The sequence below is a fragment of the Urocampus carinirostris genome, chromosome 8 (genome assembly GCF_059441175.1).
Source record: "Urocampus carinirostris isolate Australia breed hairy pipefish chromosome 8, RoL_Ucar_1.0, whole genome shotgun sequence".
Classification (NCBI taxonomy): Eukaryota; Metazoa; Chordata; class Actinopteri; order Syngnathiformes; family Syngnathidae; genus Urocampus; species Urocampus carinirostris.
The window spans coordinates 12,917,531-12,942,009 of record NC_142356.1 but is presented as its reverse complement, the minus strand read 5'-3'; the positions used below and the strand labels follow the sequence as shown (position 1 = coordinate 12,942,009).

At 39.2% G+C, this 24,479-nt stretch overlaps 1 protein-coding gene across 1 annotated transcript in view; it reads right to left on the bottom strand.

The window, feature by feature from the left end:
* Window positions 1-3,103: 3,103 nt before the first annotated feature.
* LOC148360740 (docking protein 1-like) overlaps window positions 3,104-24,479 on the bottom strand; it is a 29,503-nt gene continuing 8,127 nt past the window's right edge. The window contains exons 3-7 of the mRNA XM_088343030.1: window positions 8,881-9,014; window positions 8,708-8,818; window positions 8,581-8,650; window positions 6,024-6,199; window positions 3,104-4,175 (exon numbers count right to left, since the gene is read on the bottom strand). Of these exons, the coding sequence (XP_088199156.1) occupies window positions 3,420-4,175; window positions 6,024-6,199; window positions 8,581-8,650; window positions 8,708-8,818; window positions 8,881-9,014 (1,247 nt within the window). The 3' untranslated portion in view covers window positions 3,104-3,419. The remainder of the gene's footprint in view (window positions 4,176-6,023; window positions 6,200-8,580; window positions 8,651-8,707; window positions 8,819-8,880; window positions 9,015-24,479) is intronic.

Sequence of the window (24,479 nt, the reverse complement as noted above, 5' to 3'; positions counted from 1 at the left end):
AATACAGTAATACTACAAAAATACGTTTTCGAAAAAAAAAACACAAAAAACTACAGTAATACTACAAAAATACGTTTTTGAAAAAAAAAAAACACAAAAAACTACAGTAATACTACAAAATACGTTTTTGAAAATAAAAATAACACAAAAAAACTACATTAATACTACAAAAATACGTTTTTGAAAAAACAACACTAAAAAACTAGAGTAATACTACAAAAATACGTTTTGGAAAAAAAAACACAAAAAAATACAGTAATACTACAAAAATACGTTTTCGAAAAAAAAAACACAAAAAACTACAGTAATACTACAAAATACGTTTTTGAAAATAAAAATAACACAAAAAAACTACATTAATACTACAAAAATACGTTTTTGAAAAAACAACACTAAAAAACTAGAGTAATACTACAAAAATACGTTTTGGAAAAAAAAACACAAAAAAATACAGTAATACTACAAAAATACGTTTTCGAAAAAAAAAACACAAAAAACTACAGTAATACTACAAAATACGTTTTTGAAAATAAAAACACAAAAAAAACTACATTAATACTACAAAAATACGTTTTTGAAAAAACAACACTAAAAAAACTACACTAATACTACAAAAATACGTTTTGAAAATAAAAATAACAAAAAAACTACAGTAATACTACAAAAATACGTTTTTGAAAATAAAAATAACACATAAAAACTAATACTTAATACTACAAAAATACGTTTTTGAAAGAACAACACTAAAAAACTAGAGTAATACTACAAAAATACGTTTAGGAAAAAAAAACACAAAAAACTACAGTAATACTACAAAAATACGTTTTTGAAAAAAAAAAAACACAAAAAACTACAGTAATACTACAAAATACGTTTTTGAAAATAAAAATAACACAAAAAAACTACATTAATACTACAAAAATACGTTTTTGAAAAAACAACACTAAAAAACTAGAGTAATACTACAAAAATACGTTTTGGAAAAAAAAACACAAAAAAATACAGTAATACTACAAAAATACGTTTTCGAAAAAAAAAACACAAAAAACTACAGTAATACTACAAAATACGTTTTTGAAAATAAAAATAACACAAAAAAACTACATTAATACTACAAAAATACGTTTTTGAAAAAACAACACTAAAAAACTAGAGTAATACTACAAAAATACGTTTTGGAAAAAAAAACACAAAAAAATACAGTAATACTACAAAAATACGTTTTCGAAAAAAAAAACACAAAAAACTACAGTAATACTACAAAATACGTTTTTGAAAATAAAAACACAAAAAAAACTACATTAATACTACAAAAATACGTTTTTGAAAAAACAACACTAAAAAAACTACACTAATACTACAAAAATACGTTTTGAAAATAAAAATAACAAAAAAACTACAGTAATACTACAAAAATACGTTTTTGAAAATAAAAATAACACATAAAAACTAATACTTAATACTACAAAAATACGTTTTTGAAAGAACAACACTAAAAAACTAGAGTAATACTACAAAAATACGTTTAGGAAAAAAAAACACAAAAAACTACAGTAATACTACAAAAATACGTTTTTGAAAAAAAAAAAACACAAAAAACTACAGTAATACTACAAAATACGTTTTTGAAAATAAAAATAACACAAAAAAACTACATTAATACTACAAAAATACGTTTTTGAAAAAACAACACTAAAAAAAACTAGACTAATACTACAAAAATACGTTTTGAAAATAAAAATAACAAAAAAACTACAGTAATACTACAAAAATACGTTTTTGAAAATAAAAATAACACGTAAAAACTAATACTTAATACTACAAAAATACGTTTTTGAAAGAACAACACTAAAAAACTACAGTAATACTACAAAAATACGTTTTGGAAAAAAAACACAAAAAACTACAGTAATACTACAAAAATACGTTTTTGAAAAAAAAAACACAAAAAAGCTACAGTAATACTACAAAAATAAATGTCAAATCCAGTATTTAAAAACAAATATAAAGAAATACAACACGTAGATATCTGGGTATATATATATATATTTATTCACAAAAGACAACAATTGAATACAGAGAACACGTATTTAACAGGATTTTGTGAAGCTTGTAGTTTTCCTTGCCCGCCAGCAGGAGGCGACAATTGATCATTGTGAAGGCGAAGACCTTCTCACTAGTGATGGGAATTCCTGGTCTTTTTAGAGAACTGTCTTTTTCGGCTCAGCTCACTAAAAAGAGCCGAGTCTTTTGACTCTTAAATGGCTCTTCACGTTGTTTTTGTTGCTTCGAACCAGGTTTTGCCAATTATTTTGCAACTTTATGCACGAAAGGATTTAAAAAGTGGGGAAATTACAGCAAAAACGGCCGTAAAAGGAAGGAGGAAAAATATCATGAAAAATAAAGAAAAAGAAGATAAAAGGGAAAAAGCTTGGGAAAGAAAGGAAGAAGCCAAGAGAAAAAGAGACAGAAGAGAAGAAATGCACAAGAAAAATAAGAAAAAAAAATCAAGGAATGGAGAGAAGAAGAAAAAATAGTCAAAAGCTGAGAAAAAAAAAGAATCAAAAGAGAAAAAAAGGGGGGGAAAGGAGAATGCATAAAAAGTAAATAAAAGCCAGGGAAAAAGAAGCCAGAGAAGAACAAAAAAATCATAATAAAAGCAAAAAAGACAGAAAGAAAAAGAAAAAAAAGAAAATAAGGAGTAAAAAGCTAAGGTAAAAAGAAACAAAAATAGAGAAAAAAGAAGAAAAAGAAATAAAGAAGAGAGAGGGACAGAAAATCAAAAAAAGGAAGAGAGTAAAAGAAGAACAAAGAAAGAGTGAAAGAGAGAGAGCTAGAGAGTGAGAGAAAAAGGGAGGAAGAGAGAGACAAAGAAAGACAGAGGGGGAAAAAAGGACAGCATTTGTGAGAGCCACCTGGCTTCGGCAACATCAAGTGGACATTTTTCATCCTCCAGCTCATTTTTCTCTTGCGTTTCTCTCAGCGGGCCAGATTCAATCCCTTAGCGGGCCTGATCCGGCCTCCTGGCCGCCTATTTGACACCCCTGCTATAGATTGAAACTCCCATCATATTATTACGCTTGACTTTTGATGCAAACAAATTACTCGAAATACAGTCGACTGTCTACTTGACCAGTTGTCTCAGGTTGTGGTAGTACGATTCAATATATCAAACTGATTTTGTTTACTGCTGATTGTTTATTTTATTGTTTACTGTTTATTGTTCCTGCTGTTTGATAACACCTATCTTCTTCTAGTCGGGTCATTTTTATTTGTGACGCCCTTAATCACAAAGAGTCTCAAAGTGCTTCACAGACTAGTATGACACCATCCTCTGATCTGGAACCAACATGAGGGCAAGGTAGAAAACAGTTACTTTTACTGTAGAGTAATCCAGTTACTGGCAATGAATAACTAAATTATATGATACCCAGGTTTTCATATATGACATCAGGACTGGAGTCTGAAGTCGAGGTCCTGCTTCTGGCTGAGGACGAAGACGGGACATGAGAAGTGGAAGGAAGTGTTTTGTTGACCTGAGCGTAAAGATGAGCGAACGGGTCCCTTTCCTCGGAAACACCTTCTCCCTTGCTCACCGGCAGACTATAAACCGGTTCCTCTCCTGAAAAATCCTTAAGATCCTGTTCCTGGTCCCCGTTGCCCGGAGCGACTCTATCGTAGACTTCGGAGTAGACGGGGTCGGCGACCGGGACGGAACCCGGGGGACGAAGCGGGAGGACACTGGCGGGGTCGACGTAGACGTCAGAAGCGCCGACGTCGGGGTTCGATGCTCTGGGGACGCAGTCGGCCGGGTCGGCGTAGTCCACTTCGCCCTCGGGATCCGGTTTGTCAAAAACCGGGACCGTCGGGAGCGGCATGAGGGTGATGGGTGCCGGTGGCGGCTTTACGGCTGAGGAATCGTCCGGGCATTCCGCTCTGTCCTCCACCCTGAGTGAAATCTTACTGTCGTTTTCAGGCAAAGGTGATGGAACCCGCCTGTGGGATGATACGGTTTTGTCCTGGTTCTGGGGCAGATCTCCGGACGAGGCGGTTAAGGTCTTTCTCTTGATTGTGCTTTGAATAAGATTGAATATGGTTTCCGCCTGTTCCGTCTCAAAGGTGAAGGTTCCCGGACCGCCTTCGCATCGTCTTCCTGCTTCGATGGAGAAGGTCACCTGATGACGGTACCGGGAAAAAACAATGTTTACTGCGTCCTTTATCTGCACCGCTTATCCACAGTAGGGCCGCGGGAGTGCCGGAGCACATCTCGGCTAGCTCCGGGCAGTGGGCAGGGGACACCCTGAACTGGTTCCCAGACACGCCGAGGCGTACAACTCACTCGCTCATTCACACCTAGGGACAATTTGGACCACCCAATTAACCTGACATTTTTGGAATGTGAGGAAGAACATGCAAACTCCGCACAGAGGGGGCTGCAGTAGCTGGATTCGAACCCTGAACCTCTGCACCGTGGGGCTGCACGCTAACCACCCAGTCGCCGTGCTCATCTTCGTTCTTAAGTTGCATAGTTTAACCCGTCATGTTCAAAAGAGTATATGAACATGACAGTGGGGTGATTCTGGTGATGCCCTGAGACATTTGGTGATGAAGACTAACATAAAAAAGAAAAAAAAAGAAAAAGAAGAAAAACCACACAAATAAAAAGCTTGGGGAAAAGAGACAGAAAAGAAATAAAAGGCAAGAAAAAAAATTTGAAATACTAGGGTAGCAAAAGAAAAAAAACAAAGGAAAAGAGAGAAAATGGAAAAAATGGAACAAAAAAGTAGTAAAAAGAAAAGAAAAGAGGGGGAAAAAGGAGGTTGCATAAAAAAAAGAAGTAAATGATCGGGGAGAAGAAGGCAAAAAAGAGTCAAAGAAAAAGAAAAGGAGAAAAATAACGTAAAAAAGAAAAAAGCACCCCAAAAAACAAGTCAAAACCTTGGGAAAAGAAAGAAAAGAACAGGAAAATGAGACAGATCAGAATAAAAAAGCAAGAAAAAAGAAGTAGAAAAACAAGGGTGGCAAAAGAAAAAAACAAAGGAAAAAAAAGAAAAAAACAACACAAAAAAGTAGTATGGAGCTAGAAAAAAATCAAAAGGGGAAAAGAGGGGAACAAAGGAGAATGCATAAAAAAGAAGTAAAAGCCTGGAGGAAAAAAAGCCAAAGAATCGGGAAAATAAAACAAAAACGAAAGTTGAAGGGGAAAAAAGAAAAGAAGAAAAATAAGGTAAAAAAGAAAAAAATGAAGAAAAAGAAGAAAAAAGTACCCCAAAAACCTTGGGAAAAGAAAGAAAAGAAGAACAGGAAAATGAGACGGATCAGAAGAAAAAAGCAAGAAAAAAGAAGTATAAAAACAAGAGTGGCAAAAGAAAAAACAAAGGAAAAGAAAGAAAAAAGAAAAAAAGCAACAAAACAGGAGTCAAAAGCTGGGGAAAAAATCAAAAGGGCAAAAGAGGGGAACAAAGGAGAATGCATAAAAAAAGAAGTAAAAGCCAGGGGGGGGGAAAGACAAAGAATTGGGAAAATAAAACAAAAACGAAAGTTGAAGGGAAAAAAAAGAAAAGAAGAAAAATAACGTTAAAAAAAATGAAGAAAAAGAAGAAAAAAAGTACCTAAAAACAAGTAAAAACCTGGGGAAAAGAAAGAAAAGAAGAACAGGAAAATAAGACGGAGCAGAAGAAAAAAAAGAAGTAGAAAAACAAGGGTGGCAAAAGAATAAAGAAAAGAAAAGAAAGAAAGAAAAAAGAAAAAAAGCAACACAAAAAAGTAGTATAGAGCTAGGGAAAAATCAAAAGGGGAAAAGAGGGGAACAAAGGAGAATGGATAAAAAAGTAAAAGCCTGGGTAAAAGAAGTTAAAGAAAAAGAAAAAGAGTAATAAAAGCAAATAAGTCAGAAAAGAGGAGAAAAAAAGAACAAAAGAAGAAGTAAAATGCTAGGAAAAAAGAAAGACAAGGGAAAGAAAAAGAAAAACATTGAACTGACGGGAATTGGGATTTACGAGGTAAGTCCTGGAATCTCTTACTCGATCGTTACCGTATCGCCTGAGCAGTTGGTAAGGCCACTGTCGGACGATTTTTCCCTGGCGGAGGTCTTTCAGGAGCAGGTTCTTTGCTTCCACTTGCAGCCGGTAGGGGCCGCCCCCGAGTCCGCTGCGGGCCGCCGCCTCTGTCCTCTGCACCACCACGCCGAAGTCGCGGGCTGGAAAATGGAGGACAACATGCCGTCGTATAGAAGAGTCATTTTATTCACTTCCTTTTCTCTCTTTCTTTCTTTTTCTCTCTCTTTCATTCCCCTTTCTGTCCATCTATCCGTCTCTCTCTCTCTTTCTCTCTTTCTCTCTTTCTTTCCGTCCATCCGTCTTTCCCCCTTTCTGTCTGTCTGTCTGTCTGTCTTTCTATCTTTCTTTCTTCCCCCTTTCTTTCTGTCCGTCTGTCTGTCTTTCTTTTTCTTTTGCTCGATTTCTTTCTCCCTCTCTCTTACTCTCTTGTTCTTCTTTTGCTCTTCTTTTCTATCTCTCTCTTTCTTTCCATCCGTCCGTCTTTCCCCCTTTCTGTCTCTCTGTCTGTCTTTCTATCTTTCTTTCTTCCCCTTTTCTATCTGTCCGTCTGTCTGTCTGTCTTTCTTTTTCCTTTGCTCTATTTCTTTCCCCCTCTCTCTTACTCTCTTGTTCTTCTTTTCTATCTCTCTCCTTCACTCTATCTCTCTCTTACACTCTTGTTCTTCTTTGCTTTTTCTCTATCTCTCTCCTTTACGCTCTTTCTTTCCCCCCCTTTTCTCCTCTCTTACTCTCTCCTTCTTTTCTGCTCTCTCTCTCTTTCTCTCTTCTTTACTGTCTTTCTTTCTTTCAATTTATCTCTCTTTCTTACTCTCTCTTTCTCTATTTTGCTATTTATTTTTCTTTCTCCTTGCTATTTCTCTCTTTCTTTCTTTTGCTCTCTTTCTTTATTTTGCTATTCCTTTTTGTCTTTTTCCTTTACTTTTTCTCTTCCTATTTCTCTATCTTTCTGTCTTTCTTTCTCTCTTACTTTCTTTCTCTTTCTTCCCTTCTCTCATTTGCTCTCTTTCTCTCCTCTTTTTCAATGTATTTCTCCCTTTTCTCTCTCTCTCTCTCTCTCTCTCTCTCTCTCTCTCTCTCTCTTTATTGCTCACTTCATTTCCCTCCTCATTCTTTCTTCCTCTCTCTCCCCTGCTCTCTTGTTCTTTCTTTTATGCTCTCTATCTCTTTCTTTCACTCACTTCACTTTCTTTCCCTCCCCCTTTTCTCTCTTTCTTTTTTGCTTTTCTCATTCTCTTCTTTGCTTTATTTCTCTTTCTCTCTATTCTCTCTTTAATTCTCACGTTTTTTTCTCTTTATTTCTCCCTTTTTTCTTTCTTTCTTTCTTTCTTTCCTTCCCTGTCTCGCTCCCTCTCTCTCTCGTACTAGTCCGGCCCACGTTTTAATGTTTTTTCGACCACGTGGCCCCCGAGCTAAAACGAGCCTGAAATCGCTGACGCAAGAACCAAACTTGCTCCGTTTAAAGCACGGGTGTCAAACGGGCGGCCCGCGGGCCAGATCTGGCCCGCTAAGGGATTGAATCCGGCCCGCAAGACAACAACCAGAGAAGCGCAAGAGAAAAACAAGCTGCAGGTTGTCAACTTGATGTTGCCAAAGCCAGGTGCCTCGAACAAAGACACTGTACTTGTATTTCTCTCTCTCTCTTTTCTAGCCCTTTTCTCCCACTCTCTGTCTCTGTGTCTTTCACTCTCTGTGTCTCTCTTTGTCTCTCTCTCTCTCTCTTCCTCTCTCTCTCTCTTTTTTTCTCTTCCTTTGTTGCTCTTTGTCTCTTTCTCTCTCTGTGTCTTTTTAACTTCTTTTGCTCTAACTTCATTTTTTCCTTTTCTCTCTTTTCTCTTTCTCTCTTCCTACCAATGGCGCTTCCTTTCCCTGCTCTCATGACTTCTCTTTTCATCTCTTTTGTTTCTCACGCTCTCTCTCTCTCTCTCTCTCTCTCTCTCTCTCTCTCTCTCTCTCTTTTTTTTTCTCTTTCTTTGATGCTCTTTGTCTCTTTCTCTCTGTGTCTTTTTAACTTCTTTTGCTCCAACTTCCTTTTTTCCTTTTCTCTCTTTCCCCTTTCTCTCTTCCTACCCTTGGCGCTTCCTTTCCCCAGTCTCACGACTTCTCTTTTTATCTCTTTTGTTTCTCTCTCTCTCTCTCTCTCTCTCTCTCTCTCTCTCTCTGTTTTTTTTCTCTTCCTTTGATGCTCTTTGTCTCTTTCTCTCTGTGTCTTTTTAACTTCTTTTGCTCTAACTTCAGTTTTTCCTTTTCTCTCTTTCCCCTTTATCTCTTTTTACCCTTCGCACTTCCTTTCCCCTCTCTCACGACTTCTTTTTTTATCTCTTTTGTTTCTCACGCTCTCTCCCTCTCTCTCTTTTTCTTTCATTGTCCTGCCCTCTCTCTCCTATCCCTTCCTCTTCCTCTTCTTTCTTTATCTCTCTTTTCTTTCTCTTTAATCTACTCGTCCGGCCCCCCGAGTTCAAATGAGTTCGACACCCCTGATTTAAAGCGACATCGCCGCAATTTTCACTCCCACATTTCTTACCGTCCTTCACCGACGCATAAATCACATTCTCTTCCATCCGGAGCCCGTTCGTTCCCGATCCCGCGCTCTTCTGAAAACAAAAACGTTGATAAACACGGGGACAGGACGGTCCTCTCACACGACTCACCTGAAACGTTCCCCGACAAAGTTTCTCCACCCAGTCTGCGCAGTCGTCTTTTCGGGCGGCAAACACCATTGTCCCTTCTCGGGACTCCACGCAAAAGGCGGACATGTTTTCCTGAAAAGAGATAATGGCTTAATCGTTGCCGAGATATTGAAATCCATTCTCTGTGGAGGCACCATGGGACAGGCTTCAGCATTGGGTGGCAGTCTCAGGACGCTTATGAGCGTAGAGAGTGGAACCACTTTGACTTTGCTCTCTTGAGGTTGGTTGTGTCGCCTCAACCCACTGACATGTTCTTTGGCTCCACCACCTGCACCAGGGAAATCAAGGGTTTAGGACAGGGGTGTCAAACTCATTTTACCTCGGGGGCCACACGATAGAACAAACAATCTTTCGGGGGCCGGACTAGAATATTAGAGAGAAAGAAAAAGAGAGAATAAATAAGACAAAGTGAAGGAGAAAAAAGAGAGAGGGTGGGACAATGAAAGAGAGAAAGGGAGAAAGAGAGAGAGAGAAGAGAGAGGGAGAGAATGTGAGAAAAAAAAGATATAAAGTCAAATAGTGAGAGAGAGGGGAAAAAAGAGAGAGAGAGAAGAGAGGGAGAGAGAATGTGAGAAAAAAAAGATATATAAACAAATAGTGAGAGAGGGGGGAAGAAAGAGAGAGAAAGAATGATAACCTAAGATAAATAGAAAGAGAGAAAGGGAGAAAGAGAGAGAGAGAAGAGAGAGGGAGAGAATGTGAGAAAAAAAAGATATAAAGACAAATAGTGAGAGGGGGGGGAAAAGAGAGGGAGAGAGAATGTGAGAAAAAAAAGATATATAAACAAATAGTGAGAGAGGGGGGAAGAAAGAGAGAGAAAGAATGATAACCTAAGATAAATAGAAAGAGAGAAAGGGAGAAAGAGAGAGAGAGAAGAGAGAGGGAGAGAATGTGAGAAAAAAAAGATATAAAGACAAATAGTGAGAGAGGGGGGGAAAAGAGAGGGAGAGAGAATGTGAGAAAAAAAAGATATAAAGACAAATGATGAGAGAGGGGGGAAGAAAGAGAGAGAAAGAATTCTATCCAAAGATAAATAGAAAGAGAGAAAGAGGGAAGGAGAGAAAAGAGAAGGAGAGAAAGAGAGAATGGGAGAAGGAGAGAAGGGGAAAGCAGGAGAGAGCAAAAGAGAGAAAAGGAAAAATGGAAGAGAGAGCAAAAGAAGGTAAAAAGACACAGAAAGAAAAAGAGACAAAGAGAAACAAAAAAAAGAGACACAGAAAGTGAAAAAGAGAGAGACACACAGAGAGTGAGAGAAAAGGGGAGGAAAAGAGAGAGAGAGAGAGAGCGCAAGAGAGAGAGAAAAACAAATAAATTCAAGTACCGGTACACAGTCTTTGTTCGAGGCACCTGGCTTTGGCAACATCAAGTGGACATATTTAAACCTGCAGCTCGTTTTACTCTTGCGCTTCTCTGAGCGTTGTCAGATTCAATCCCTTAGCGGGCCTGATCTGGCCCCCAGGCCGCATGTTTGATGCCCCTGGTTTAGGATAATGTCCATTTGCAGGAAAAAAATACCGTAAATTCCGGACGATAAGCCGCTCCTTTTTTCCCTAATTGTCAACCCTGCGGCTTATTCAGTGATGCGGCCAATTGATGTCATTTTTCTAACGGCCGCCAGGGGTGCTCGAGTGTTGCTACCATTAACTGCCCTGTGGAAGGTATATTAAATCTAGTTATTTGTCATTTTCTCTATTACTCACGTTACAAATAGCTCTGATGGAATATACTTGAGTTCATACTATTTTTATGACTTATTCTCTATTTTTCTACTCTTTTATAGGATTCTGTTTCTAAATTGGCATACTTTCAGTCTTTATTTTGAAGGGTACAGGAAACTCATCATGATATGTTTTTACAACTGCTTGACTTCTTCTAAATAAAAACAATCGCGTCACTGGGCCACGGTGAGAAAGAGGAGTCATTCAGAGGAGTGGGTCCGTTTTCCTCCCCGCGGTAACCGGGGGCCTCCTGTTGATATCAAACCTGCATCTTCCTTGACTCTCATATCAGCCAAAGATTAATATCCCAAATTAATCTGTCACCTGTCAAAGTTAAAATATTATTATTAAAGCTTTGAAAACTCTCTCAGTGTACCGTCTTTCTTCGTAAATATGTGTAACCCATGTATAATATGTATTTGCAACTGTATATTATTGTAATGTATTTATTTTAGAAACTTATTCTGATATGTTTTGCACAGGTGAACGAAAAAGGAGGGGCGGAACAAACGCGGGGTGCCGAGTTTAAGTGGGGACCGCTAAAGGTGAGGGACGGACGAGGAAAGAAGAGGGGGTAAAAAGTTGGTTAAGTGAGTAAATGTGTTCATCTGATATATTTTTCCCACCCTTACCTTTAGAAATATACACTTTTTTCCTTGGATTACTTTCAACGGGACCCGGACTCTGCAGGTCTGCAGCAAACCTTAAGTACCGGTATCCTTTTCCGTTCATTCTGTGATTTTTTTGGACTGTGGACTTTAATGATGATTTAGTTTCAATCGCAGGACTTAAAGTCAGGTTTGGGTTAATTTTGTGTTTGTGTTACATTTTTTAATGTGGGCTTATATACAGGTGCGGCTTGTGTATGGACGAAATCGGTTTTCCTCTTAAAATGAGGTGGGTGCGGCTTATAATCAGGTGCGCTCTATCGTCCGGAATTTACGGTATGTCTTTTTTGTTGGTTGTGTTGTGGATTATTAGAGTAAGGGTTGGGTAGGGTTACTTTAACTGGATTACTTTCAGTTACTTTTGGATGACTCCAATACCAAATATGCTAATACAATACACTAAATATGAATAAAATGATGACTCACAACGCGCGGTAAGCTTCCTCTCCTGGCTTTGATCTCTTTTATCTCCGGCAAAACGAACATAAAATGCGACAGAAACAAAATGAAAATAAATCCAAACAGCTTGACAACATCATTTCTGCGCAAAATTGAGTCATTTTATTCCTATTTAGTTTCTTTTGTCTTTTATTAGCATATTTGGTATTGGAGTAATCCAAAAGTCATTGAAAGTAATCCAGTTAAAGTAACCCTACCCAACCCTGATTGGAGTCGAGCTCGACATAAGGAGAACGCATTCGTTTCAAACGGGAAATTCCCTGCTTGTTTCTCCCAAGTGTAAACGTCAGCGTATGTTATTAATAATCGCCTTGGGCTGCCATGAAATAACATTCTTCTTTTGCCAAGTTCTTCTTTTTTTCAAGCCGACCCCAACAGTTCTCAGAAATTGGGAAATTCGAAAGAGGACGAAACATTCTGTCTGGTAGCGTGCATTTTGAGATGAACACGTGCGTCATCGCCAGGGGGACGGGCGAAAGTAATACGAGATGTTGTATTAGGATATAAAAAGCCAATTCTCTCTGAAGACGAATGAGCAGGGCCAATGTTCAGGCTGCTCGATTGTCTTGTCCAAAGTGCAGTTGTCTATTTCTACTTGACCAGTTGTCTCAGGTTGTGACAGTGGCTGAGGGCGCTAGGTGAGAGAGAGAAGGACTTTGAGGATATTGATGGAGTAGTAAGCATGAAACCCAGGACAATAGTATAGATATGATCCAAGTCCTCGCTTAGTATCGATGATATCAATATTTGGTATCAAATTAACAATAGTATGTAATGGTAAGTTGCCTAGTTCTACTTGACCAGTTGACTCAGGTTATGAGAGAGGCTGTGGACGCTGTTTGCGGAAATTGATGGAGGGCTGAAGTATCCATCCCAGGACAATAGTGTAGATACGATCCAAGTACTTGCTTATCAACGATATCAATAATTGGTTTGAAATCAACAATAGTATACCAACATGACCGCTGCTCCAGTCTTAACCAATTCAGGCCAATGTTCAGGCTGCTCGATTGTCTCTTCCAAAGTGCAGTTACCTATTTCTACTTGACCAGTTGTCTCAGGTTGTGAGAGTGGCTGATATTGATGGAGGGGTAAGTATCAATCCCAGATCAATAGTGTTGATCCGATCAAGTCCTCGCTTAGTATTGATGATTGAAATTAACCATAGGATAGTCACATGACTGCTGTTCATGTCAGTGCAGTTACCTATTTCTACTTGACCAGTTGTCTTAAATCGTAAGAGTGGCTGAGGGAGAGAAGAACTGCGCTTTCTACATACAGAAGCGATACTTTGAGGAAATTGATGGAGGGTTGAAGTATCCATCCCAGGACAATAGTGTTGATTTGATCCAAGTACTCGCTTGGTATCGATGATATCAATATTTGGTTTGAAATGACCAAAAGGATACTAACACGACTGCTGCTCAAGTCTTAACCAATTCAGGCCGATGTTCAGGCTGCTAGATATGATCCAAGTCCTCGCTTAGTATTGATGATATCAATATTCGGTTTGAAATGAACAATAGTATGTAATAGTAAGTTGCCTGTTTCTACTTGACCAGTTGTCTCAGGTTGTGAGAGTGGCTAAGGGAGCTAGGTGAGAGAGAGAAGGACATTAAGGATATTGATGGAGATAGGGATGGAAGTAAGTATAAATCCCAGGACAATAATGCGTATAGAGCAGGGGTGTCAAACTCATTTTAACTCGGAGGGGCCACACGATAGAACAAACATTCTGTCGGGGGCCAGACTAGTAGATTAAAGAGAAAGAAAAAGAGAGAGAAAGAAATAAGAGAAAGAGGGAGGGGAAAGGGGAGAGGGCGGGGCAAAGAAAGAGGTAGAGGGAGAGAGCTTGAGAAACAAAAGATAAAAAGTCGTGAGAGAGGGGGAAAGAAAGGGAGAGGAAAAAAGAAATCCAAAGAGAAATAGAAAGACAGAAGGAGAGAAAAGAGAAAAGAAAGCGCAAAGGGTATGATGAGAGAAAGAGAAAAGAGAGAAAAGGAAAAAAGAAGTTAGAGCAAAAGAAGTTAAAAAGACACAGAGAGAGAAAAAAACAAAGGAAGAGAAAAAGAGAGACATAGAGAGTGAAAGAGAGAGACAGAGTGTAAGAAAAGGGGTGGAAAAGAAAGAAAGAAAAAAAGAGAAAGAAAGAAAGAGAGAGAGAGAGAGAGGGGGAGAGAAAGAAAGAAAGAAAGAGAGAAAGAAAGAGAGAGAGAGAGAGAAAGAAAGAAAGAATGAAAGAAAGAGAAAGAAAGAGAGAAAGAAAGAAAGAGAGAAAGAAAGAGAAACACAGAAAGAAAGAGAAAGAGAGAAAGAAAGAGAAAGAGAGAAAGAAAGAGAAAAAGAAAGAGAAAAGGAGAACGAAAGAGAAAGAGAGAAGGAAGGAGAAAGAAAAAGAGAGAGAGAAATAAAAGTACAGCGTTTTTGTGAGAGGCACCTGGCTTTGGCAACATCAAATTGACATATTTCAACCTGCAGCTTGTTTTTCTCTTGCGCTTCTCTGAGTGTCGTCTGGCGGGCCGGATTCAATCCCTTAGCGGGCCTGATCTGGCCCGCAGGCCGCCTCTTTGACACCTGTGGTATAGAGGATCCAAATCCTCTCTTAATATCGATGATATCAATATTTTGGTCAAAATTTAACCATCGGATAGTCACATGACTGCTGCTCATGTCATGCTGCTGCGCGGTCTTCTCAGTCCGAGAATCGACAGCGTATTTATAGTGTTATGCTAAAGTACATTCCCACATATGCAATCTATATGAAGATTCCCAGTCTCTTATAACCTCGGGGAGTCAGAAGTAAACACGGCGAAGGTCATTTTCAATTTATGCTGCTAAAATATGGAGGAGTCCTCCAGAAAGCAGTCCTATTTAACTCTGCACACCGCATCTGGGAGCGTTCCGGTTTCAGTACACACCTTGAAGTTTTTGTTGTTATTAGTAAAAGGCTTTTTCTTTTCTTTTTTTACAGAATGATTTCATTAGAGTTCTTGTAATTTTACTCATAACTTTTTCTCTTTTTCTCTTTTTCTCTTTTTCCTCTTTTTCCTCTTTTTCTCTTTTTCTCTTTTTCCTCTTTTTCTCTTTTTCTCCTTTTCTCTTTTTCTCTTTCTCTCCCCCTTTCTGTCTGTCCGCCTGTCCATCTGTCTGAATGATTTCATTAGAGTTCTAGTAATTTTACTCATAACTTTTTCTCTTTTTCCTCTTTTTCTCTTTTTCTTTCTTTCTCTTTTTCTCTTTTTCTCTTTCTCTCCCCCTTTCTGTCTGTCCGTCTGTCCATCTGTCTGTCTTTCTTTCCCACTTTCTTTCCATCTGTCTGTCTTTCCTTCTTTTTTTTCTTTCTTTCTCTCTTTGTTTCCGTCCGTCCGTCCATCTGTCTGTCCGTCCATCTGTCTGTCTTTCTTTCTTTCTCTTTTGCTCTCTTTCTTTCTTCCTCTCCTACTTTCTTGTTCTTTTTTTTGCTCTTTCTTTCTACCTCTCTCCTTCACTCTCTCTTTCTCTGTCTGTCTTTCTTTCTTTCTCCGTTGTTCTCTTTCTTTCTTCCTCTCCTACTCTCTTGTTCTTTTTTTGCTCTTTCTTTCTACCTCTCTCCTTCACTCTCTCTTTCTCTGTCTGTCTTTCTTTCTTTCTCCTTTGCGCTCTATCTCTCTTCCTCTCCTACTCTCTTGTTCTTTTTTTGCTCTTTCTTTCTACCTCTCTCCTTCAATCTCTCTTTCTCTGTCTGTCTTTCTTTCTCTTTTTCTCTTTTTCTCTTTTTCTCTTTCTCTCCCCCTTTCTGTCTGTCCGTCTGTCCATCTGTCTGTCTTTCTTTCCCACTTTCTTTCCATCTGTCTGTCTTTCCTTCTTTTTTTTCTTTCTTTCTCTCTTTGTTTCCGTCCGTCCGTCCATCTGTCTGTCCGTCCATCTGTCTGTCTTTCTTTCTTTCTCCTTTGCTCTCTTTCTTTCTTCCTCTCCTACTTTCTTGTTCTTTTTTTTGCTCTTTCTTTCTACCTCTCTCCTTCACTCTCTCTTTCTCTGTCTGTCTTTCTTTTTTTCTCCGTTGTCCTCTTTCTTTCTTCCTCTCCTACTCTCTTGTTCTTTTTTTGCTCTTTCTTTCTACCTCTCTCCTTCACTCTCTCTTTCTCTGTCTGTCTTTCTTTCTTTCTCCTTTGCTCTTTCTTTCTTCCTCTCCTACTCTCTTGTTCTTTTTTTGCTCTTTCTTTCTACCTCTCTCCTTCACTCTCTCTTTCTCTCTCTTTCTCTCTTACATTCTTGTTCTTTTTTTTGCTCTTTTTTCTATCTCTTTCACTCTCTTCCTCTTTCTTTCTTTCTTTCCTACTCTCTTGTTCTTTTTTTTTTTTCTCTCTCCTTCATTCTCTTCCTCTTTCTCTCTTTCTCTTTCTTACCCTCCCGTTCTTTCTTTTGCGCTTTATCTCCCTCCCTCTTCTTTACTGTCTTGTTTTCTTTCAATCTCTCTTTCTCTCTCTCACTCTCTCATTTTTTCTTTTGCTCTTTATTTTCTCTTTCTCCTTCGCTCTCTCTCTTCCTATTTCTTTCTCCCTCTTTCTGTCTTTCTTTCTCTCTTCCTCTTTCTGCCTTTTTTTCCCTCTCATTTTTTTCCTCCTTCTTTTCTTCTCTTTTTTTTACAGAATGATTTCATTAGAATTCTTGTAATTTTACTCATAACTGCATTTTTTTTTTTGTTTAAATTGTAGAAAAAGAATAGCTAACCTTTGCTATATCTAGAGTAGAAATGATCTACCTTGGAAAGAATATGGGAGAAACCATGGATCGTTTTAATATTATAACTAGTGTAGAGCAAATAAGCCCAGCACAAAATTGTACAGTACATTACATAAATTTCTCACTTCTTTGGCTTTCTAACAAGTTTAACAACTTCAAACACCGTCATCTGATACTGCGAGTATCAGATATCTAAGACCACGCCCATAGAGACATGATCTGGTCAAGCGTCTCTGGGCTATATATAAAAGAGGAGCAGATCGATAGCCGCCTTGGGTCCAGCACGTGGGCCACATGTTGAGACCATGTGGAGCCTGAGACCAAATCTCTCCCCAACCACAAGTAAGAGGACGGTTTCAAATTTAACACCATATTTGCTGGTTTTTGTGAATGAGTGTTTTTTTTGGGGGGTCTCTATAGCGGGAAAGTTTTTTTTCTGTTTTGTGCTAGTAACTTTCAGCAGTCGAAAACTCCAATAATCTCCGGCGCCCCCACTCCATTTTTTTATCATTGATTTTCTGTGTTAATAAATTGTGTATGCCGGTTCATTGATTAGTCATTCATATCAGAACTCAAAGAACTCAAAGTCATTTTTGTTATCAGTGTAGGAAATTCTAGCGGTGGAGCACACCTAGAGGCAAATTCATTTACCGATTGCAGTAAAGAATAATTCGTTTCGATCCTAAGGATTTTCAAAATAAAGCTGGAAAAATCCATACACTAGGTAACTGATCCAAAAGTACGTGGATGGAACCTTTAGGCAGCAACTGTAGTGAATTATTGAAAGCGACTGAGAATAAAACATGACTACACGCTCAGGAATTTCTCATATGAGGCAATTACGCCTTTACGAAAGCACATGTAGCAATAAAATGTTCCTTTACGTGTATTCCCTCGTGAGGGAAGCACCGGTCAGCACGTCTGCCTCACAGTTCAGATGTTCCGGGTTCGATTCCAGGTACCTGCCTTCTAGTGAATAACAGATTCAGAAATGGCAAAAAGGTCTGTGCTGGGCAAACTAAAACAACTCAGATTATTAAAGGTAGTAGTAGTGTTAGGGTGTTATATACTTCCTAACACTAGAGGGCCCCAACAGGATTTTTGATCTCATTTTTAAAGAATTACCGTATTTTCCGCACTATAAGGCGCACCGTGTTATAAGGCGCACCTTCAATGAATGATATATTTTAAAACTTTTTCCATACATAAGGCGCACCGCATTATAAGGCGCTATAAGTGCATGCTGGTTTAAGATCAGGTCATTGTGCAATTTTGTAATTGTAATCCTGTGCAGTCCTGTACATTTTACTTTTCCTCCATTTAGTCAACACACAAAAAAACGTCTGATACTGTTATGGTAAATGAAACGTTAATGCAATCGCAATATAGTGACACTCGTAATGTGCAAAAACAACAAGTGCAAAACAATAACAGTAAAGCAATAACATAATAACTAAAATGTAAAACGTTGTAGTGGGTTTTACATAATTCACCCATGGAACCATTGTTCAGTTAGCGAGTTCCTAGGGGGACTCTTAATTCTGCCGGCTCGAGCCACTCTCGTGTTCGATTCATTAATGTTGAACTCTCTCGCTGCTGCTCTCTTCCCGTGTTCTACTGCGTGACTGATCGCCTTGAGTTTAAACTCTGCGTTATAAGCGTGTCTCTTAATAGGAGCCATTTCAGGGTCTTTATACAAACGCACAGATAAAAGAGAATCGTTGTTTAATATTTCCCAGTATGCACAGCGCACTTCTTCTTCTACGTGAAAAATGGAGTCGGTGGCTGCTTACTGTAAGTTGCGAGACCTTGTTATTCAATATTGATCCATATATAAGGCGCACCAGATTATAAGGCGCATAGTCAGCTTTTTAAAAATAAATCAGATTTTATGTGCTCCTTATAGTGCGGAAAATACGGTATTCCAAACCCTTTAAAACAGGGGTGTCAAACTCATATTTACTCGGGGGGCACACGATAGAACAAACATTCTGTCGGGGGCCGGACAAGTAGATTAAAGAGAAAGAGAGATAAAGAAATAAGAGAAAGAGGGAGGGAAAAGGAGTGAGGGCGGGACAAAGAAAGAAAAAAAAGAGAGAGCGTGAGAAACTAAAGATAAAAAGTCGTGAGAGAGGGGGAAAAGAAAGGGAGAGGAAGAAAGAAATCCAAAGAGAAATAGAAAGACAGAAAGAGAGAAAAGAAAGCACGAAGGGTATAAGGAGGGAAAGAGAAAACAGAGAAAAGGAAAAAAGGAAGATAGAGCAAAAGGGGGTAAAAGACACAGAGAGAGAAGGAGACAAAGAGCAACAAAGGAAGAGAAAAAGAAAGACACAGAGAGTGAAAGAGACGGAGACAGAGTGGGAGAAAAGGGGTGGAAAAGAAAGAGAGAGAGAGAGAGAGAGAGAGAGAGAGAGAGAGAGAGAGAGAGAGAGAGAGAGAGAAATACAAGTACAGTGTCTTTGTGAGAGGAACCTGGCTTTGACAACATTAAGTTGACATATTTCAACCTGCAGCTTGTTTGTCTCTTGCGCTTCTCTGAGTGTTGTCTTGCGGGCCGGATTCAATCCCTCAGCGGGCCTGATCTGGCCCGCAGGCCGCCTGTTTGACACCTGTGCTTTAAAACATGCATGGCTCTTTTCATGAGTACATATGGCTCCCTGGGTAATATTTGCTCATTAAACAATTTGGATTTACTATCAATGATATCAATATCTGGATTGATCCACCCACCCCAATGCTCCACGTGAAGCAACATGTCCTGCAATGCAAGCGAAACACAAAGTTTTACACAAAATTGGCAAAACAAGAGCAAAAACACAGGAAAAACTGAGTCAAAACAGAGTTTCGCAGACGCTCCGACAAAAGGCGACTCACGGGACAGCGTTTAAGTAGTGACAGGGAGCAATCCGTCAACGAGTTTCAGCTGGTGTCTATAGGCGGGGCCAATTGGGCGCCATGGCAATTGTGACAAGCAGACCACTTTACCACACAAACTACACTTGGAAATGTCCTTTTCTGGAATAGTAAAAGAAAAAGAAAAAGAAAAAAGTCCTGTGCATTTTAACCTCTGGTAGACAGGGCTCATAGATTTGGCCTCTACTTCTACCTGGTAGGCAAAGTGCAGCAGCAGGACAGGTAGGGAGAGGTTCTAAAAATCTTCTTATAAGTCACACAAACAGGCATAAGCTGAGGGCGCTGGGTGAGAGAGAGATGGACTGCGCGTTCTACATATAAAAGCAGAAATTGATGGAGTGGTGAAGTATCCATCCCAGGACAATAGTGTTGATTTGATCCAAGTACTTGCTCAGTATCGATGATATCAATATTTGGATTGAAATGAACCATAGGATAATCACATGACTCCTGCTCAAGTTTAGACTGATTCAGGCCAATGTTCTTCTCGGTCCGTAGTGCAGTTGCCTGTTTCTACTTGACCAGTTGTCTCAGGTTGTGAGAGTGGCTAAGGGAGCTAGGTGAGAGAGAGAAGTACTGCGCTATCTACATGTAAAAGCGGCACTTTGAGGAAATTGATGGAGGGCTGAAGTATCGATTCCAGGACAATAGTGTAAATACGATCCAAGTCCTCGCTTAGTATCGATGATATCAATATCTGGATTGATCCACCCACCCCAATGCTCCACATGAAGCAACATGTCCTGCAATGCAAGCCAAACGCAAAGTCTTACACAAAATTTCACGTTCAAGCTGTGTTTTCTGAATTAACCCCAGGATAGTCACATGACTGCTCGAGTCTTGACCAATTCAGACACTTCATGATGAAATCCCACAGAACAAACCCTAAATGAAAGTTTTACCCAGAAACTCTAGCAAAGCACCTAGAGCAATTTGATTGGGTAAGCTGGAGGAATAAATTTAACATTTTTTTGCTTCCAGTTCTTGCTTCCCCCACATGGTTCCATTCATCTATCAACAAATCATAATATTTATAGCAGGGGTCTAAAACTCGTGACCCAGGGGGCCAAATGCGGCCCCCAGGAGGATGGTTTTAATATGTAAGTGAAAGTTGTATTATTTTCCCACTAGATGTCGCTGTATTCTGGCATGCCACTGAAAACGAGTGCTAATAGCACAATGGAAGGAGACAAAATACAGAGACTCAAAGTAACCGAAACTCAGCTTAATTATTTTAAAAAAAGAAAAGACATAAGAAAATTAAAAATGAATAAAAAGGAAAGAAAAAAGGAAGAAAGAAGGAGGAAAATCCATCCATCCATCCATTATCTGCACCGCTTATCCTCAGTAGGGTCGCGGGGGTGCTGGAGCCCATCCCAGAAGGAGATAAATGAAAAACAAATATAGAAAGGAAAATAGATTTTTTTTTTCATTTTTGTCTTTTTCCCCTGTTTGTTTATTCATTTTCTTTCTTTTTGTTCCTTTTCTCCTTTTTCTTCTTTTTTTTTGCTTTCTTTTCCACTCCTTTTCTCTTTATTCTCATTTTCCTTTTTTGCCTTTTTCTTTTTTCTTCTTCCCTATTTTTTTAATACCTTGGAAAAAAAATGCCCTTCTTTATGTCTTTGGAAAAGAGTGCCTTTCGCTTATTTTCAGTCCCACATGCCACATAATGGAACAAACATTCTGTCGGGGGGGCCGGACTAGTAGATTAAAGAGAAAGAGAGATAAAAAAATAAGAGAAAGAGGGAGGGAAAAGGAGAGAGGACGGGACAAAGAAAGAAAAAGAGAGAGAGGGAGAGAGCATGAGAAAAAAAAGATAAAAAGTCGTGAGACAGGGGGAAAAGTCGAGATAGGAAGAAAGAAATCCAAAGAGAAATAGAAAGATAGAAGGAAAGAAAAGAGAAAAGAAAGCGCAAAGCGAATGGAGAGAGAAAGAGAAAAGAGAGAAAAGGAAAAAAACGAAGTTAGAGCAAAAGAGGTTAAAAGACACAGTGAGAGAAAGAGACAAAGAGCAACAAAGGAAGAGAAAAAGAGAGACACAGAGAGTGAAAGAGACAGAGTGGGAAAAAAGGGGTGGAAAAGAAAGAGAGAGAGATTGAGAGAGAGAGAGAAATAAATACAAGTTCAGTGTCTTTGTGCGAGGCACCTGGCTTTGGCGACATCAAGTTGACATATTTCAATCTGCAGCTCGTTTTTCTCTTGCGCTTCTCGGAGTGTTGTCTCGCGGGCCGGATTCAATCCCCTAGCGGGCCTGATCTGGCCCGCGGCCCGCCTGTTTGACACCCGTACATTACAGTGACATCTAGCGGACAAATATAAAACACTGTCCCTTTAAGAACAGGGGAATGTTCACTGTCACGTGTAAAATGCACAAGTAAATTGAAATGCATAATGGTCCTTTTGGGCGTGGTCTTAGATATCTGATACTCGCAGTATCAGATGGCGGTGTTTGAAGTTGTTAAACTTGTTAGAAAGCCAAAGAAGCGGTAGAATAAAAGTCAGGAGGGCAAAACCTACTAAAGTAGCAATGTAACGGAAATACAAAATATCACAATGGCAACATGAAAACGATACCTTCCATTGCACAATATGGATGGGAATTTTTTTTGAAAGGAAATTGATAGAAAAGCAAAGTAACGATACCAGTATCGATCCGGTTCGAGTATCGATACTTGTATCAATCCGCCTACCCCCTAGCAGTGATGATGCCGTGGGTTTACAGCAGGAAGCTTTTTGACTCAAAGAGCCATAAAAACAAAATATTTTGATTTTATTTGAGAGAGCTACACCAATAAATTGTGATTTGGGCCTGCAGTACCCTAGAAACCCGCTAGGTGGCGTCAGTCATGAAGAGACCGTGTATAAACAAACATGACTCTGATTGAATTACGACTGTTCAAAGCATTTTTAATTTCAGCCTGCAGTACCCTAGAAAACCGCTAGGTGGCGTCATCCATCAAGGGACAGTTTGTAAACAAATATAAGCCACCTTTGATTATAATAACTCAAAGCAGTTTTTATTTTGAGCTGCAGTACCCTAGAAATCCGCCAGGTGGCGTCAGTCATGAAGGGACCGTGTATAAACAAACGTGAGCGCCATTAAATTATGACTGCTCAAAGTATTTTTAATTTCAGCCTGCAGTACCCTAGAAACCCGCCAGGTGGCATCAGTCATGAAGGGACCGTGTATAAACAAACGTGAGCCCGATTGAATTATGACTGCTCAAAGCATTTTTAATTTCAGCCTGCAGTACCCTAGAAACCCGCGAGGTGGTGTCATCCATAAAGGGACAGTGTATAAACCAGGGGTGTCAAACTCATTTTCACCTGGGGGCCACACGATAGATCAAACGTTCTCTCAGGGGCCGGACTAGTAGATTAAGGAGCAAGTAAAAAAGAGAGAAAGAAATAAGAGAGAGAGAGAGAGAAAGCAAGTGAGAGAGAGAGAGAACGTGAGAAACAAAAAAAGAGAAATAGAAACAGAGAAAAGAGAAAGAAAGAAGGGGAAAGCAAGAGAGAAAAAGACAAAGAGGAACAAAATAAGAGAAAAAGGGAGGGAGAGAGAGGGAGGGAGAGAGAGCGAGAGATGCAAATTAAGATAAAGGGAGAGAAAGAGAGAGAAAAAGAGATACAAATGGAGAAAGAGAGAGAGATACAAATTGAGAAAGAAGGAGAGAGAGAGAGATACAAATTGAGAAAGAGAAAGAGAGAAAAAGAGAAAGAGAGAGAAAGAAATAAGAGAGAGAGAGAGAGAGCAAGTGAGAGAGAGAGAACGTGAGTAACAAAAAAAGAGAAAAAGAAACAGAGAAAAGAGGAGAGAAAGAGAGGAGGGGAAAGCAAGAGAGAACGAGACAAAGAGGAACAAAGAAAGAGAAAAAGGGCGGGGGAGAGAGAGAGATGCAAATTGAGAAAAAGGGAGAGAGAGAGAGAGAGAGAGAAAAAGAGATACAAATGGAGAAAGAGAGAGAGAGAGAGAGATACAAATTGAGAGAGAAAGAGGGAGAGAGAGAAAGATACAAATTGAGAAAGAGAATGAGAGAGAAAAAGTAAAAGAGAGAGAGAAAGAAATAAGAGAGAGAGAGAGAGCAAGTGAGAGAGAGAGAACGTGAGTAACAAAAAAAAAGAGAAATAAAAACAGAGAAAAGAGGAGAGAAAGAGAGAAGGGGAAAGCAAGCGAGAAAGAGACAAAGAGGAACAAAAAAAGAGAAAAAGTGAGGGGGAGAGATAGAGAGAGAGATGCAAATTGATAAAAAGGAGAGAGAGAGAGAAAAAGACATACAAATGGAGAAAGAGAGAGAGAGATACAAATTTAGAAAGAAAGAGAGAGAGCGATACAAATTGAGAAAAAAAAGAGAGAGAGAGATACAAATAGAGAAAGAGAAAGAGAGAGAAAGAGAGAGAAAGAGAGAGAAAAAGAGAAAGAAAGCGAGAGAGAGAAATACAACTGCAGTACAGCGTCTTTGCGAGAGACACCTGGCTTGGCAAAATCAAGTGGACATATTTCAACCTGCAGCTCGTTTTTCTCTTGTGCTTCCCTCAGCGTTGTCTCGCGGGCTGCGTTTCAATCCCTTAGCGGGACTGATTTGGCCCGCGGGCAGCCCGTTTGACACCCTTGGTATAAACAAACGTGAGCCCCATTGAATTAAGACTGTTCAAAGCATTTTCAATTACAGCCTGCAGTACCCTAGAAACCCACTAGGTGGCGTCAGCCATAAAGGGACAGTGTATGAACAAACGTGAGCCCCATGAGATTATGACTGCTCAAAGCATTTTTAATTTCAGCCTACAGTACCCTAGAAAATGGTTGGAACGTTTTTTTTTCCGGTCATCTTGAAGCGCATCTTCTAAGAGTAAGTCGAACTCAATTTTATTTATTTATAGAGAATATTAATTGATGAAATGTTTATTTTTTTTTAGCAGAAAACAATTCTCCCTCCGGATTATAAAACAGCCCGGTACAAGCATGACAAGGAACACGTGTGTCATTTTCATTTCCGAGCTCAATTTAAGTAAGATTGCGATTATCGGACACGGGATTATCATATAGAATGTCGGTATCGGTGAGTCACGCGTGCCGGAGAGAACGGATAACGATATCAAATGCGGATCCGCTAAGCTTACGTAAGGCCATCTCCGCAATCTATTTAAGCTGTCCAATTGAGCGTACGTCTCGTGCTGCTCATCCTGCTGCTGCCTGCACGATTGGTTGTTGCCACCCACACGCGTTTCCTCTCCAGACGGTATTCGTTTACG